At 40.2% G+C, this 17,508-nt stretch overlaps 1 protein-coding gene across 1 annotated transcript; it reads right to left on the reverse strand.

The window, feature by feature from the left end:
- Nucleotides 1-975: 975 nt before the first annotated feature.
- Nucleotides 976-2,307, reverse strand: LOC122970314 (transmembrane protein 74; the record flags this gene model as incomplete). The annotated part of the gene is made up of 1 exon (XM_044336446.1): nt 976-2,307. A coding segment is annotated over one exon (480 nt), but the record flags the coding sequence as incomplete, so codon positions are not given.
- Nucleotides 2,308-17,508: the final 15,201 nt, after the last annotated feature.

Consider the following 17,508-nt stretch of genomic DNA (forward strand, 5'->3'; position numbering starts at 1 on the left):
GTAAACATGAATCACTGAAGTAGCAGCATCATTAGAAGCAGCGATGCGGCGGTAAACAAAAGGGTGTGTCAGAGATCATCATAAGGCAAACCACGAACAACCAATGTAAACAAAATATACTGTATGTATTTTAGGAAAGCATATTTAATGTTTCACTCAGTTTTCTAGTAAGTTTGTACAGCTCATTTCCATCATATATGGCCTCCTGTAAACTTAAAGGATAGGCTCACAATGTTTTCAGTTCTATCTTAATACAACAGTAACACACCCATATGTATATCAAGAGTTATCGTTTGTTGTCATCATTCCTCCTGTCGATACTGGCTGAGAAGAGATCCAGTCCTAATCTGATTCCAGTGTTCCAGTGATGGAGAACAACATCCATTGTTCCTTGTTTTGTGTGAATGAAAATGCATTTTTTAAAGTTCAGCTAAAGCTAATATCAGAAAGAGTAAGAAAAATCAAACGGGTATCTTACAAAATCCTTTTTTTGGAACAACATTTTGGAGCGTACTCACTTGATTTCATATTATTGGCCAAACTTCAAAATGCAGTTTTACACAAAACAAGGACTGTTCATTTTGTTCCTCATTACTGACACTGGAGTTATATCAGGAAGGGATCTTTTAAAGGGGAACTCCACTAATTTTACACATCAGACCCTGTTAACAGGTGTTGGGGAGTACTGTTGCATATGTGAAAAAATAGATTGAGTGAAGCATTTTGTGGCTCCAGAGAGAGCTTGAAGTCTGATAAATTCTGATAAAACATCAGTTGGGGCTGAAAACTACAAGTCTGAAAATTAAAGAAACATCTGGGGGTGTGGACTTAGAGAGAAGTGAGATTATCGGACCTCTGTAGCCTGCTCCTCATCTCTGCTTGAGGCTCGGGGGTTCGCTACATTAGCTGCTACTAGCATAACACACCTGAATCTGCACAGTGGAGTGAATCAAGTTGCATTGTGGGTAATGTAGGCACCAGGTTTTGACAAGGGAACAAAAATGAGTGGAATAAAAAACACAATATCTCTGGTATGCACTGTGGCTTTGCTTTAATTGTGCCAGAGGGACTGATATTTTGTATGTACTTTTTATATCTGTGATTCTGCTTTGCATGTTTTAATTAGCAGCACAATGTTTTCTTGTTCAGTCCATATTTCTATAAACATGAATATTCCCTATTACATTTCATCGCATTAGTATTGTGGTTTCTGTCTTGCATGTTTTAATTAGCACTTGACAATGAAACGTAGTATAATGTCCTGTATTTTTTAACATTAACATGCTCTTCTCTCTTTATTATTGCTCTAAAGGCTTATAAATGATCCGAATAACTTCATAAATTTAAGTATTTTATTCTTTTTTAGGGTGACTTTTTAACATTTTTCCAGGGACTGCAGATGAAAATAGCTTCTTGGCTTACTCTTATGTTTATTCATGTGCACTGCCCCTGTTAAATAAACCAAAAGATTAAAAAAAAACAAAACAAAAATAAATAAACAGATTTTGCTCCTTAAAAAAAAACCATATTCATCTCAATGTGAGTCTGAGAATGTTATGAGTACTCTTTTAACAGCCAGTGTACAGAAGGAACAATAACCCAGAACTCTGCAATGTACATATGGGCATGTGAAAATTGTTTTATGACAGACTTGGATAGATGTGAATATATCCTTTAAAAAGGTTTTTTTCTTTCAACCAAAAAAGTAGCCTCAGCTGTTAGAAATAAAAAAGGCATTAAACCCCAACCACATCTCCGATTATAGGACAGCATTGGTAGGATTTTCTAAGCAGTTTCTGAGTCTTTCCGCTTGTCCTGTCCATAAATTCAGCTGAGCACCTCTAAATCCTCATCAGCCGCTGACAAATGTGAGCAGGATTCCCGAGTCGGGCTGGAGCCTGCTCTCAAATTGATCGAGCCGTACAACTTTGCTGCGTGTTTGGAATAGGCAAAGGCTTTCCTCCTCATCATCTCCCCTTTCCACAAGGAGATCATGAGCAGGGTGGAGAGCAGCACACCCCCGAGGGTGAGCAGGCACAGTCCCGCTATGACACAGCGGTCTAGATGGGCTCCTACCCTGGCTTTCTCTCTCTCCAGCCGCTCCATCTCCCTGGCGGACACGCTGTCCGGGTCCACTCGGACGTCCCTGGGGACCGTGTAGGATATGGCGACCAAAGAGATGCCGGTCACAAGGCAAGTGACGGCGGTGATGAAGCCGTAATCCACCGACTTCCCCGAGCCCTCAGAGGAGAGGTCGTCGTCGGACAGCAAGTAAAGTTCCGGGATGTCCTCCTCCTCCTCCTCCTCCTCCTCCTCCTCCTCATCCACCACCCCCTCCTCCTCTTCCTCCTCATACAGTTCACTTGATGAGCAGGTTTGTGGACTTGTCCCTATTAGTCCGACATCTTCATCCTCATAAGCATCCTCTTTTCGGGTGAAAGAGGTTTCTGTTTCCTCCCCGGCTCCCCGGTTCTCTGTCCATGGTGCTGAAACCTCTCCTCCGCCGGGGTGAAGCGACTTTCCGCCGCTGCAGCTGCTCTCGCTGCCACTTTGCTTATTAAAAACCAGGGAGGTGTCTCTCTGATCGGGTTGATCAAAGTAAAACAGTTCCAGATCAGCCATTTGAACATGGGCTGGGTTTCCCGATTTGTCAAGCCCATGCGCCCGTCTCTGTCAGTGCGAAAAGAAAACAATAAAGATATTCAAACTCGCTGAAATGACTTTAATTCTTTGCATGCTTGGTCGCTGAGAGCCACTTATCTGTGCCTGAAGTAAAATCTACACGCATCTCTGTCTCTCTTGTGTGCACCGCAAGCATTTTAAAGTACAGCCAAGCAAATCATAAATGAATTCCCATGACAATACACAATGCCATCATGTAAAAATGCAACACAATGAAATATTTCCACTGCCCAGTAACACTTTATTTATGTCCGCTCTGGCTTCTGCAAGCTCTCAAATCGCTTTCCCAAAACACTGAGTAACCATGCGACACGCTAATGAATCTTATTCCAGCTAATGTGTTTCAGTAATCGGTTATTAAGCAACAAAATGCGGTTAGCTGAGTACCTCTCTCCCGGTCTGTGGCTGCTCGCACCCCCGGCTGCTTCTGCTCCCTGGTCAATTAGAGGGAAAGGTTTGGCAGACCCCTCCCACGGACTGAGCGCAGGCAGACCGCCTTAAATGCTTATTACCGAGCCAACTTCAGTGTTCCCCGGTACATGCACACTAATCAGATGGGAGGCAGGAGGCGGCAGACTCTGCCTGTGGGAAAGTGAGTAGAAATACAAGATACCACTTCCTAATAAGATCCCTGTTTAAACAGAGTTCATGAGCTGCTACTAATGGCTTAATGTACAGTTGATTAATCTTTTATTGTTCAGTTATTAGCTTTTAACGAGAACAACTTTTGGGTTGCCAGGTTGTGAGAAATCTCTCTTGCTGGTGAGTCATTAATGAAGTTATAAATGCTTTCTAATAAATGTTCAAATGCAAATGAATTATTAATAAAGGGTGATAAACCATGAATTGAGCAGTTAGCCTACACTATGATTATTTTGTCTGTCAGTCAATCAAACATTTGGTTTAAGTGAAGAAAATAGTGAAAAATCCCATTTTTTTACAGCCACAGTTTCCTAAACACATTTTTAACCCACAGACCAAAACAGAAATCTTCAGTTTACTATATGATAAAGAAAAACAACAAATTCTCACAGTTTAATGTGGCTTGAACTAGTACATTTTGATCATTTTTGCTTGAAAAATGACCAAAATGTGTAGCGTAATCAATTATGAAAAATGTCTCTAATTAATTTTCTGTTGATTTTATCGATTAATCAACTAATTGTTTCAGCTCTAAAAGTATCACAACAAATAAAGAGTCACAAATTTCTCACTTTCTAATAAGCCATTAGCAAAAGTTAGGCTAATTAGTCACCTGCAATTACAAAAGTCTTCAGCCATGCTAGCAGCTCAGTGCACAGTGCACAGTAAGGTATAGTGAGCTAAATGCTAATATTAGCATGCTATCATGCTCATAATGACAAAGCTGATGTTTAGCAGGTATAATGTTTCAGCATCTTAGTTTAGTGCGTTGATTAATTAATTAATTCATTCATTAATCAATTAATTAATTAGGACTAAACACTAAAAACAGCTCAGGCTGATAGTTCAGTTTAGCAGTTTTGCTTTTTTTACATTTTTAAATCTTTGGGCAAGATACTGGACCCCAAATTGCTCCCAAATGGTTTCGCCAGCACCTTGCATGGTAACTTGCTGCCACCGGTGTGTGAGTGTGAATGAGCAGCAGAAAGTGCTTTGGATAAAAGCGCAATATAAATGGATCCATTTACCATAAACCAAAGTTTTGGACAAACTGAAATTTTAATGTGATGATGGTGGGAGATGAGATGTCAGTAGGATTCATCCTCTGGGTTCCACGAATGTCAATTACAAAATATCATGGTCATTTTTTCACTAGTTGTTGAGATATTTCAGTCTTGACCAAAGCGGTCGACTGACCGTCAGATTTACTCTCATGCCTGAAGCAACGCTGTTATTGTGGCTAATAAGTAATTGATAAAGGGTTTTTTACAATAATTCATCATGTCTTCAGTTGTATGTTAATAAATTGGACTGCAGTCCAGATGACCTGCTGCCCTTCAACAGAAGGTCAGAGGTCAAGAGTCTGCTTCACGAGCTAAAGAGCTAAAAAGACAAAGAAAGGTTTCCGCTGGAAGAGGACGAACATCAGCCAGAGAGATTTTCACAATCTAAAAGTTGTTGTCAGTTATAAGTGCTATTATAACTGATCGATAAAGTATCAGTACCATTAATATAATTAGTTACAACTTAAAAACCCTTGACTTGACCTTTGATAGTGTGTAGCTATTGTCTGTGTGTGTGTGTTTTGTAACAAAGCTTGAGGGAACACAACAATGATATGATTTATGCTTTATTGATTTCTCTCTTTGTAGAGAGGTCAGAGGTCATCTGGAGAGCAGGAGTCCTGCAGGTGGGGCCTCCAAACACAATCAGTGTCAGGCTCATTCAGGGCCGTTTAGAAATACTGAAGTAATGGGCCCACGTCCGTCTTTTATATAAATTATTAGGACTTTTCATTCTTTATTTAGTCAGTTTGTGTAATTATGATCTGTATAATTGCATTTTCTGTGAATTCTATGGTGGTGGTTTCAACGTCCTCTCCACACTGCTAGTAATAAAATTCTGGTGGAGAAATACTGAATCATATCTTTTTTGTTGGCCTAAAAGTAGCAAAATCTAAAAGAATATCTCAACATTTTGGGAAATACAGATATTCACTTCACCTGTGGACAGAGTGAGGCTAACTGTTTCCCCCTTTTCCCAGTCTTTGTGCTAAGCTAAGCTAACCAGCTGCTGGTGGTAGCTTCATATTCCCCATACAAATGTGAGAATTGATCCTCTCATCTTCTATCTGCAAGAAAGCAAAGTAGCAAATTTCCCCAAAATGTTGGACTGTTTCTTTAACAGTATTGGGTCTAAAAAATGTTACCATGTTTTTAGTTTTTAATTGTAGGATCTTAAATCCGCTGCAAGTTGCTAAACCCCTAGAATTCCCAGAAAGAAACACAGATGGTACAAGTTTAGTGTCCTTGGTGGCAGCTATAGCACTGCACCTCAGCAAGGTAGGAATCCTGGTCCTCTAGTTGAATAGCAACCGGTCACTGGAGCATGCTTCCTTCAGGGAGCATCATTATCTATATGATATGCAATCAAACAATTTTACTGCAACAAAGAAAAGTAGAGAAGTCCGGAAGGAAGGATACTCCTCCTTTGAAACAAGCATTTTGCAAATCATTTCCCCGACTGGCCCATTTTCAGAGGAGCAACATGCAGCCAAAAGTAAACTCCACTTTGATATTCAATCAAAAGCATGTCAAATCCTATCCAAAGCTCATATCTCCAAACTGGCAGCTTTTCAGGAACAAAAACATCAGCCTCATTATCATTTGTTTAAGAGTTAAAAGGGTAATATGCATCATAATTTTCTGAATCAGCAGAGGAGCATCTTATCTTTCCACTGATGTTAAAAGATGAAAACTACAAAAAAAAAAAAAAAAAAATCATGTCACACGATTTTTAAATGTCACAATATGCAGAAAAAGGGAACTTCCTGAGCTCCTTATAGAAATTCTCCTGGTTCTACTGGTCTGCTTTTCTTGGCAGAGCACTGGAGCATATGTAGGTTATAAGGTAGCCAAAGGTCATGATTACAAAATGCTTCAGTGCTGCGCTATTCAAATTCAGTCTGACTGTTTACTAAGATCAACCACCCTGATGATTTTTGGGTACATACAATACATACTGCACACTCTGCTCGCTGTACATTTAACAGTCAGGACCTTTTCAGGTGGAGAAGAGAGCAGAGGCGACACCGTTCAGAGTGGTTTTAACATTTCTGACAAAGGATGAGGAAGTAACAAATTTCACAGCTTTGCAGCGTATAGACTTAAAGTCTGCAGGGGTCAGCAGCAGAGGCAGGCAGGCGGGGATTGCAGAGGCTTTATATGTGCGAAACCTAAATACACTCTTACTCTCAGTTTGACATCCTGCTGCTTGTTGGTAGGTTGTTATTTTATTGACTGATTGATTTATTAATTTATTGTTAAGAAAGAGCAATTTTTTTTGCTTCAGAATCTAAATCACACATTTTGCCAAACAGACCAGTGAGACCACCCGGTTCTCTCCCATTAAATACACATTTTTAAAGGCATGGTCAGCCAATATGCCACATCTAATGGGCCACACCCGGCCCTCACATGTGCAAAAAAGCTACATGGAAGCAAATCAAAAAGCTTGGGGGAAAAAGTGAAAGTACCTCAAATTGCAATGCCATTAACAGCTGCTAGATGCAGGCTCCAAAAAATCCCTGGCTCCAGTTGACTCCTATTCAAAAAATGTCAACTTCTCTGTAAAATACTGAGACAATCATGAGTTATTTTGGTTTTAATCACTAAATGTGGGTCCTTTCATAAGTGTGCTGGTGGTCATTTTAGAAATTATTGCTCCATTAGTAAGATTTGAAGACTTATAGCAGCTTTGATGTTTGCCGTGTGGGTGTTGATTGACGTCTGTGATTGACAGCTCGCTCACCTGCTGCTCTCAGATCTTGTGTTTTAGGTATAAACTTATTTTTCTCCAGACAGTTCTACTGTGTTTGCAGTTTGGGAGTTACACTAACAGGACCCTCATAGGATGCTGTCATGCAATATTTTGGTAGCAACTCTGGGCTTCAAACCAGCTCCAATACAAAACAGTGGGTAACGTCACACCTCGCTACGTTGTATATATCTTTTAAGTTATCTCAAAGTCGAAGTCCCTATGCAGCACGAGGGGAAATATCACCATGTGTGAAGCTGTCAGTCAGACTATTGTCATCCATTGACGTGACACTGTTACAGAGTTACTTGTTGCTGTTTCAAACTCTCAGTTTTACTTTAAAACCCTCTAATGAACTGAAGTTGTTTGAGAGCACTGGGTGTTGACGTGTGTTGATGTTCTACAAGTAGTTCAAATCTGTAACATCATCAACTGAGCAATCAAGTGACATACTTAGTACTCATTAGCTGTTGTTTCCTGACAGCTCTTCCTGCTCTTGATAATATTTTTAAAGTTAATTGAAACTGCAAATATGTCTCAATGTGAGTTTTCTATAACTGGTTCATGTTCTTTATCTCTTGCCTCGCTTTATATACTCCCCATTTCGGAGCTCTTTCCAGCCTGGTGATGGAGGATGTACCACCAGCAACCTCCATGCACATATGCCTTCTCTCCAGGCAGTGACGTGGTCATACTGATGTGGGCGATAACCAAGGTTGGATACATCACTCCAGGCAAATACTGCCAGTTTCTCTCTTTCTTTGCTGTGCTGTATATTCAGCCCACTGTCTATTCATTGCTTACTGTTCACTTGTCCCACAGCATTGTGTTTTGTTTGGTATGTGCAGCAGTTTGAACAGCAGTATCTGGAAGCAGTGTCTTACAGTTCTGTATTCAATGCTTTCAGCTGACAAGGCCGCATACAAAACAGTGAGGTGCAACGCTGGAAGTGAACCTACTGAAGACAGAAGTGTTTAGTTGGTGAGCACATAAAGATGCATCTTATGTTATAAACATAATCATGTGGATTATGTCTGTGTATTTCTGTTGTAAAATTCAATTTTGAGATGTGATAATGTAATTTTTAGCCATATTTTTTTAGTGAATATTTAGTTTTACTAAATAACTAGATAAATCCTAACGACTTTGGCGTTCCTCTGACTTTTCTTCTAGCGCCACTATCGGGTTGACATTTGTAGTTTTTGAAATGTCTCAACTATTGGATGTTTTCCATGAAATTTGGTACAGACACTCAGGTGCATGATTTGTAATACCTTTTCATCCATCGCCATCATCAAGTCAAAGTTTCAATTTGTCCAATACTTTCGTTTATGACCTGCAAAACAAATGACATTCCCATCAGCCTCAGCTGTACTTTGTGTTTCATGCTAATTAGCAAATGTTAGCATGCCAACATGCTAAACTAAGATGTTGAACATTACACATGCTATACACCAGCTAGTTACCATTTGTCATTGTGAGCATGTTGTCATGCTAGCATTAGCATTCAGCTCAAGTACTCACAGAGCTGCTAGTGTGACTGCAGACTCTTCTCCTTGGTAATGTCATGTTTCATTTTGCAATAGATGATGTTAATTAAAAAAAAAAAACATTTGTAATAAAAAAAATAATGTGAAACACAATGTAACATAATAAAGATAAAAGCACCCATTAAGTATAACACAGCATCATAAGAGATTGTTATTAGAACCTGCCAAACAAACTATTTGTCCACTTTAACAATGTCATATTATCTAATATGTTACCTATTATATTATCTAATGTCATATTTTGTGTTACTAACATATAATATGAACACAGTGCTGCAGCAGTTCATGCTGCACAGTCTTCTTGCTGGCCTGCCTGTCAGCCTGTAATACATAACCATGACCACGCAATGTCACAGAGTCACGCATATTTCATAAATTACACACACACACAAACACACACACACACACACACACACACACACACACACACACACACACACACACACACACACACACACACACTCATGCCTGAGGTGGCTGTTGGCATCAGTCCAATGTTAAACATGGCACATAACATGGTTCACATGCCAAAGTGCAGCTGTAGGTCGAGGACGATGCATTGGTTCACTAGTTAATATCTAACCAAATTTTTTTTTAAAAAGGCACGGTTTGTTTGCTTCAGAAGTAAATATTTGATTGTATTTTAAATAATTATGCATGACACAAGAAAATAGAGTCTGATTTGCTTTATCTGATTTAAAAGGAGACAAACTGAAGGGGGTGGGGAGGAGGGGTGGAGAAGCAGCAGAAAATTGCTGCAGAAACTGCCATCTGTGCCCTTGAGCAAAGCACCAGACACTCATTCAGTCGGAGCCTCTCAGTGTTGAGAGAGAGACAGCACAGTGTTGTGCAAGTGATGGCTTCTCCTGGGTTGTGAGTGTGTGTAACCTAATCTCCGCCAGCAAAGCAGTAAACAGAGAAAGGGAAATATATCTGTCTAAATACGACTTTAAGTGCAGCGCTGCAGTGAAATTAAAACTAACCACTGAGAGATGTATTGAGATGAAGGCCTACATCACAGTTCGAAAAAAAAAAAACGCTTCCACCAGATTATTCCCATGAGATTTTTTTTTCTAGTAACACAACTGCTCTGTTGTTTTATGATCTGAAATGATTTGTCATTTCCTCCAGAGATGCTCACAACCAGCAGGCCATTTTATTCATGCCATCCGGCGAAGTGTGGCATTTTACACTGACGGATCTGCTGTGAAGCCAGGGCACAAGTAAAGCTAAGAATAGCTGATGGGAAGCCAGCAGCAGAGGCAAAGACGCTGGTCCAAGGTTAGACTAGGACACATACAGGAACTGTGCGTAAAGGAGAGACACAACTGAGTCAGACGGCCTTTCAGCTGGACAGCAAGGACGCCTTTAAACTGGACAGAGCACACACACACACACACACACACACACACACACACACACACACACACACATATATCTGCTGCATGGTTTGTGTCCTGTGGCCACTAACCGGAGGCCCGTTGCATAAGAGCTGAGTCAAGCTGCAATGCAAAGCTCAGCTGAGTCGATTTGATTTGTCTCACTGCTCTCACTCAGCGCAACTTAAAGGGTATTTTGGATGATGTTCAAACAGGTAAATCATAAAACAGCATCAAACAGACATCAAACAAACATTTGAGTTTGCCCTGAAAGCAGGAGTGCAGCTAAAACACAGGAAACAGTTCACCAGAGGCCCCCGTTCACCTCCTCCTGTCTCCACTGATAATCCATCTAGTACAAAACATCTCCGTCTACATCCAAAAACACATATGAGTTTAACCATCAAATATTGGACATGTTCCTGATTGAAATTCTGGGTTTTTGGAGCAACAACACTGAACTTTCAGCTGTGGTTGCTTGTTCAAAATGTGTCTAGGGAGGCTAGTTTTGTGTTAGTTTGCACAGGAGAAACTGGGCCAAATTGTACTTTGTTTTTTTTCCTTGCGCCTGATTGTCTGAACAGTTGCTGCATCATATTTCCGAGAAGTTTTTTATTTGCTTGCAGTTTTGAACATTTCAGACAAATCCTGCTGAAACCGGGACAGTGTGAAATTATAGTGCGAGTACCAGTTTACAACGAGGCATAATTATGATGGGTATAAAACATCCGTTGTGGAATAGTTAATCAACTTCATATTCTTTTATATTCTTTAACATCACCTGTTATATATGTATATTAATGATTCAATGTATAAATTAGAGAACTTTTAAGTTGCCAGGTTGGGAGAATAGATTTAAATAAATTATCTGTAACTTTCTACATGTTTTTGCCCTTAACCTCATTAACTCTGTTAGTTGTCCCTCTCTCCCTTTCTTGCATTTTTGTCATAATCAGGTCGTGTTTACAAAAATTAGGAATCTTTTTGGAAATTCGTCTGGACCTCATAACAAAAACACTGCAGAATTGTCATGCTGTGTGCTATCTCTCCAAATGTGAGGCAGGTATTCTCTGGTATTTCGTTTACAGCCCCATACTGTCCTTGACCTTTACAGACAAAGACACAAGCAGTTATTTAGACTGAAAAAACATCTTATTTTTAGGTGGACAAAATGTTTAAATTTTTACTGAGTTCAGAGACCTCTTTCCTCTCTGTGTCTGTATTGCCTCGAGTGTTTCTGACACTGTCACAAGAAACTTTGGGAGGTTTCCTTTCTGGCAAGGCCTTGTTTATGCATATAGTCACCATGGTTCAGGATCTACAGCCATTTTAATTTGGGTATTAAATTTTAGTTTTTGCTCCAAAATAGGGGTCAAGTGGAAGAAGTTAAACTGCACTAAAGATGGTGGAGCATTCAGTGTTTTGATTCAAATGTACAATCTCACCTTGTCATTGCTGGTGTTAAGCTATCAAGCAGAATGAGATGTCATCGGTCTCTCCTCACTATATACTGCCCACCTGTGGCGTTGCTACAGAAAGGGCAGCATGGAGAGACTCACAGTGGTTTATAATGACAGTATGAGGCTGCTGCTCAAAGCTCCTAGAAGCAGTGCAAGCCAAATATTTATGAATGTTAGTGTACCTACCTGCTCTGCTGTAATATGAAATCTTACATATAGACGTACGCGCAGGTTATCTGATTCTGTTAACGGTATTATTTCAGCTTTAACCAAACCTGAACTGAGATATTTATTGTAAAGGCTGGGGAAAAGGAATGCAGGCCTGGGGAAGCTTGGGCAGATAACTGAGTACTGGAGCTGGGGCTTGGGCAGGTAGCTGGAAAACTGAGGCTGGGGATTGGGCTTGAAGCTGGAAACCAGGAGCTGAGGACTGAGCTGGAAGCTGGGAACCAGGAGCTGAGGCCTGAGCTGGAAGCTGGCAGCTGGCAACCAGGAGCTGAGACCTGAGATGGAAGCTGGCAACCAGGAGCTGAGGCCTGAGCTGGAAGCTGGGAACCAGGAGCTGAGGCCTGGGCTGGAAGCTGGGAACCAGGAGCTGAGGCCTGGGCTGGAAGCTGGGAACCAGGAGCTGAGGCCTGGGCTGGAAGCTGGGAACCAGGAGCTGAGGTCTGGGCTGGAAGCTGGGAACCAGGAGCTGAGGCCTGAGCTGGAAGCTGGGAACCAGGAGCTGAGGCCTGGGCTGGAAGCCGGGAACGTGGGGTTTAGGCCTGGGCTGGAAGCTGGGAATCTGGGAACTTAGGGTTGAGGCTTGGGCTGGAAGCTGGGAAGCCGGGAAGCTGCGAAGCTGCAAACCTGAGGCTAAGACCTGGGCTGGAAGCTGGGAAGAGCGGGGATCTAGGGCAGGAAAGCAGGGTTGACGAGATGAGATGAGGACTGGAGACAAACCACAGAAACAGAGCAGACGGAACTGCAGGAGACAGGAATACAGGCAACAACAAGAAAACTGGATGAATGCGGGTGAAGTGGCTTGAAGAGTAGTAACACTGACTGAAGCAGAGGCTATGATCTAGCAGAGTGGAAGAGGCAGGGCTGAGTATTTGAAGAGGGCTTGATTACTGAGATGAGGTGCAGCTGATGTCGCCCTTCTCTGACAATAACACACCTGTCTCCACTCACACTCACACACACACACACAGAGAGGGAGAGAACCACTCGAGGAGTGGCAGCAGATCAGGGAGATAGGGGATCATGACATCTTGAAGTTGAACTTCTCTACTGATTGACATATGTAGCACATAGGGTATGTATATGTAATTGCCCACATACTTAATGTGTATGCACCTTATCTTGCATGTTTACAGACACCTCCATTCAATTTCAAACAACTATTTTGAGTATAAAAGGCAGTTAACACCTGAACCAGTAAAGCCACTGAGGACTGTGCTTTTCATTTATTCTTTCAGGTAAGTAAATGTCATGTAAGCATTGATACAGTTTGTCAGTCTTGTAGGCTTTCTATTTAGTGTACTGTTATGTGTTGTAGCATGTTGGCACTAGCTTACACCTGTCAAAACATGTCGAAGGGAGTCAGATGTAACGTTTGCTTGACTCCGCTGATATAGATGTATGTGTAGGATTTAATGTTTAGAGTGTTTTGTATTTTTTCTTTGTTTTATTTATTTTCTCCTAACAGTTAATAACTTCAGTACATTTTCAGTTTCAGTCTATAGTGGTTAATAGGATGATAGAGCCAGAGCCCGAACAGCATGATTAGCAGCGCTGTTGTTTACTGTTGCCACAGCAACCAGGCAGAGCTCACAGGTTGTAATAAGTCACATGTAAACAAAGAGGAACAATAAGAGAGATTATATCGTTAATGTAATTGTTGTGTGACTGAAGGGATAAGGGAGTAATAATTGTTTTGTACTGGAAATGATGAGAATTGTAGATAATAGAGTTATATAGAATGAGCACTTTCAATATCCTTACATGGAACTGATCATTTTTAATAGCCTGTTATATATAACAGCCTATTTTTTGTTTTTGTGACTCTATTAGCCTATTGGTTTTAATTGGAAATATCTAGTGAATGCATGGTTATTATCCTATTTTTAAATATTTAAATTTTGATGATTTTGATATTATATTGTTATTGTTTTACATTTATAACAGCCAATTTTATGTTTATTGTAATTCTATTAGCCTACTGATTATAAATGGAAATATATAGTGACTGCATTGTTATTACCCTATTTTGAAATATTGAAATTTTGATATAATAATGATTCAGAATAAATAATTTCTAAAATATGTCACCCCTTGAGTCAGCTTGCACTCTATGGGTGTAACACATACAGTAATGTCTAAAACACATTTAGCCAGAAATGTGTTGGTTGACTGGTTGTATTTAACCTAGAGTCATAAATGCAAAGCTGAAAGAGAAGATTTTAAAAACTACACCAAATCCAACAGTGATGTCAAAGGGTCCTGGAGTAAACCTGGACACAAGTGTACATATGCAGAAACCAGATTTTCAAGGGGTGTTAAGTAACTCTGTAACTCAATAAGTGAACTGAATCTCTGCAAGACGTGTCCAGAAACTTGAAATTTTATGTTATGCAACACTGCAAACACTGAATCAGGATCAGAACCAGGTATATATAAGGAATTTGCCTTGATATTGTGGTGCATAAGAAAGAAAGAAAGAAAGAAAGAAAGAAAGAAAGAAAGAAAGAAAGAAAGAAAGAAAACCTGTAAAATTGCAGCTTCACATTTCCTCTTTTGAAACAATAGGTTACATCTTTAAAAGAGTAGTTTCAACCTTTCAAATCATCTCAGTTCTAATTTTATGAATTGTGAAAGGCACTTTCGCACCTTCACTCCTACATACCTCCATGTATTCACACCTGGTTCAGCTGCCCTGAACAAACACAATTTTCTGTCATTGTTGTGCGCACCATCAGTCTTTTTCTTATTTTGATCCTGCAACCGTCTCGGTGCGTGTTGTGTGCAGAAAAATCCCACACAGAAGAAGGTGGTGAAGAAGACAGTGAGCTGCCTTATAAGCAGGAGTAATGCTTTCTATCAGAGGAGGTTATGGACCGGACCCCACAGTATACTTACCATTAATTGATGCAGGTCAGGGTCGAAGCACTGGGCAGCTTGTTTATGACCAACCTTGAGTCATGGGTCTGTAGTGTGTGTGTGAGTGTGCATGTGTGTGTGTGTGTAGTTGACAGCCATATTAGTCTCAGTCGGCTCCATCTGATTTACTTTAAAATGACCTGCCACCAAACCAGTAAACCAGGGCGGTCAAGAGTCATTTCACATTTTGCAGCACTGTCATGCCATCGATGAGTTATTATGCATACTGTATATGTTTTCCTTTGCATCAACACAAAAGTAATGTTTTTTTTCAATAAATACTTATATATGTAGTGTATGTGTGTATATATTCAGGGAAGTTTCACTTTGGCAGGAACGCCCTGATCACATTCACACAGAACACATTCACATTTAGATTTACTACACTAGAAGTGAGCAGTTGCTTTGCACATTGTGTAACAGCCGTATAACTCAAAGGAATTGCCATGTTTTATGGTTTATCGCTCTTTGGGAACAGATACAGACACACTGATATATATGTTATAGGTTTGTGTGAAATATCATGAGGCTCAGTCTCATCAATATTCATGAAGTACCTGCAGAGAAAATCATAATCTTCCCTCCACTGCCATCTTTTTATGGTGTTCTTGTCAGACATCAGCATTGCAGCCTGTGCAGGGCTCATGTTGAACACTGTTCAGGGCTCCACATTGGAAACACGGCACTGACTGTTTTTGTTATTGTCAAAGGTAATGGTCTGTGGGCCCAGACATCATCGAGTCCTCCAGCTCTGGAAACACACATGTTCCCCCTGCTGGCCTCAGGTTGAAACCTGACAGAGCTTAATCTGTTGCATTTCTGCAGATTTGTCTCCTTTGCTTCTTCTCCCTCGTTCTAAATATAAATCTGACAGAAACAAACGTAACACACACTGTGGGTTCTGCTGTGCTGAACTTACAGCCCTTTGAAGATGTTTTTCAGCAGCCAGCGCACGTTCTCTTTTTATTCTTTATTTTTTTATTTCTGTAAGATTTTTGTTTGTTAGCTTTACAGAAGAAAAAAAAAAGAGGACATCAAGGAGGGAGGAGGGAGTCTGAAATCTGAAATCCTTTTCAATTATTTCTGTAAGTAATCAAACAAAAATTTGGCATAAAAGAAAAGAAAAACAAACCCCCAACAAAACAAAGCAACTTAGCAGAAACAGTTTATTTCTACTCCCCTTATTTAGCATTTATAAGCAGTATATAACAGTTATATATTATAACACACTATATTGTAGTTTTAAACAGATTTAGTGTTTATTAATGTCTGTGTTAACAACTATAACTCCTCTTTTAGAGGCATTCATAACTAGTGTTTAAACAGTCAATGAAGGTTTGATTACATAGTAAATGCAGTTTTAATTATATATATTAAGTAGTTTTAAAAACTGTTTTAAACCTAAAGGTATAAGAAAAGTTATAAAATTATGTTTTTGAGCTTTTAAAAAAATCTTTCTCTGTTAAACTTTGTCATTTTTAGACTGCAGATATAATGCTAGTGACACAACAACTGTTTATCTTTAGAAAAATGTTTAAATATGAAAAGTTATTGTGTGAGCATCGTTAACATAAATAAATCATAGATCATTTCACTTAACTGTGTTTATACAACATGAAGAGGTATTACTTGAGTGAATGTACTAACATGATGAATACACACATTACATCAGAAATGTTTCCACAAAAATGCATAGAGTTCTGTGTGGGATGCACATTCATGCTCCTGACATGTGATCTATACGTTCTATCGGCATTTATCAGTATTAATCAATCATACATAGTGAACCCTTTACTTTAGGCCCCCTTTTCATGTTCCAGTTTTTCTGAAGTTCCAGGTTTTACTAACAAAGTTAACAAACCTGCTTCTTGGAAAACATTCAGTTTCTAAATATGCAGCTCACATTCACGCTCAGCAGGAAATACACACTGATTTTGTTGTTTAAATGATCAACAGCAAATTCTTGGAAAGTAATTTATAGTTGCTGGAGGACAAATAAGCAAAGCACCTTGTTTTTCTAAATACAGAAGAAAGAATGGATGGATGTATGTATGTATGTATGTATGGATGGATGGATGGACGAATGGATGTATGGATGGATGTATGGATGGATGTACGGATGGATGTACGGATGGATGGATGTACGGATGGATGTATGGATGGATGGATGGATGTATGGATGTATGTATGGATGGATGGATGGATGTACGGATGGATAGATGGATGGATGGATGGATGGATGGATGGACGGATGGATGGATGGATGGATGGATGTACGGATGGATGGATGGATGTACGGATGGATGGATGTATGGATGGATGGATGGATGGATGTACAGATGGATGGATGGATGGATGTACGGATGGATAGATGGATGGATGGATGTACGGATGGATGTACTGATGGATGGACGGATGTACGGATGGATAGATGGATGGATGGATGTACGGATGGATAGATGGATGGATGGATGGATGTACGGATGGATAGATGGATGGATGGATGTACGGATGGATAGATGGATGGATGGATGGATGTATGTACGGATGGATGGATGGATGGATGTACAGATGGATGGATGGATGGATGGACGGACGGACGGATGGATGGATGGATGGATGGATGTGCGGATAGATGGACGAATGGATGTATGGATGGATGGATGTATGGATGTATGGATGTATGGATGGATGGATGTATGGATGTACGGATGGATGGATGTATGGATGGATGTATGGATGGATGGATGGATGTATGGATGGATGTACGGATGGATGTACGGATGGACGGATGGATGGATGGATGGATGGACGGATGGATGGACGGATGGACGG

This window comes from Thunnus albacares, chromosome 19 (genome assembly GCF_914725855.1).
Source record: "Thunnus albacares chromosome 19, fThuAlb1.1, whole genome shotgun sequence".
Taxonomy (NCBI): domain Eukaryota; kingdom Metazoa; phylum Chordata; class Actinopteri; order Scombriformes; family Scombridae; genus Thunnus; species Thunnus albacares.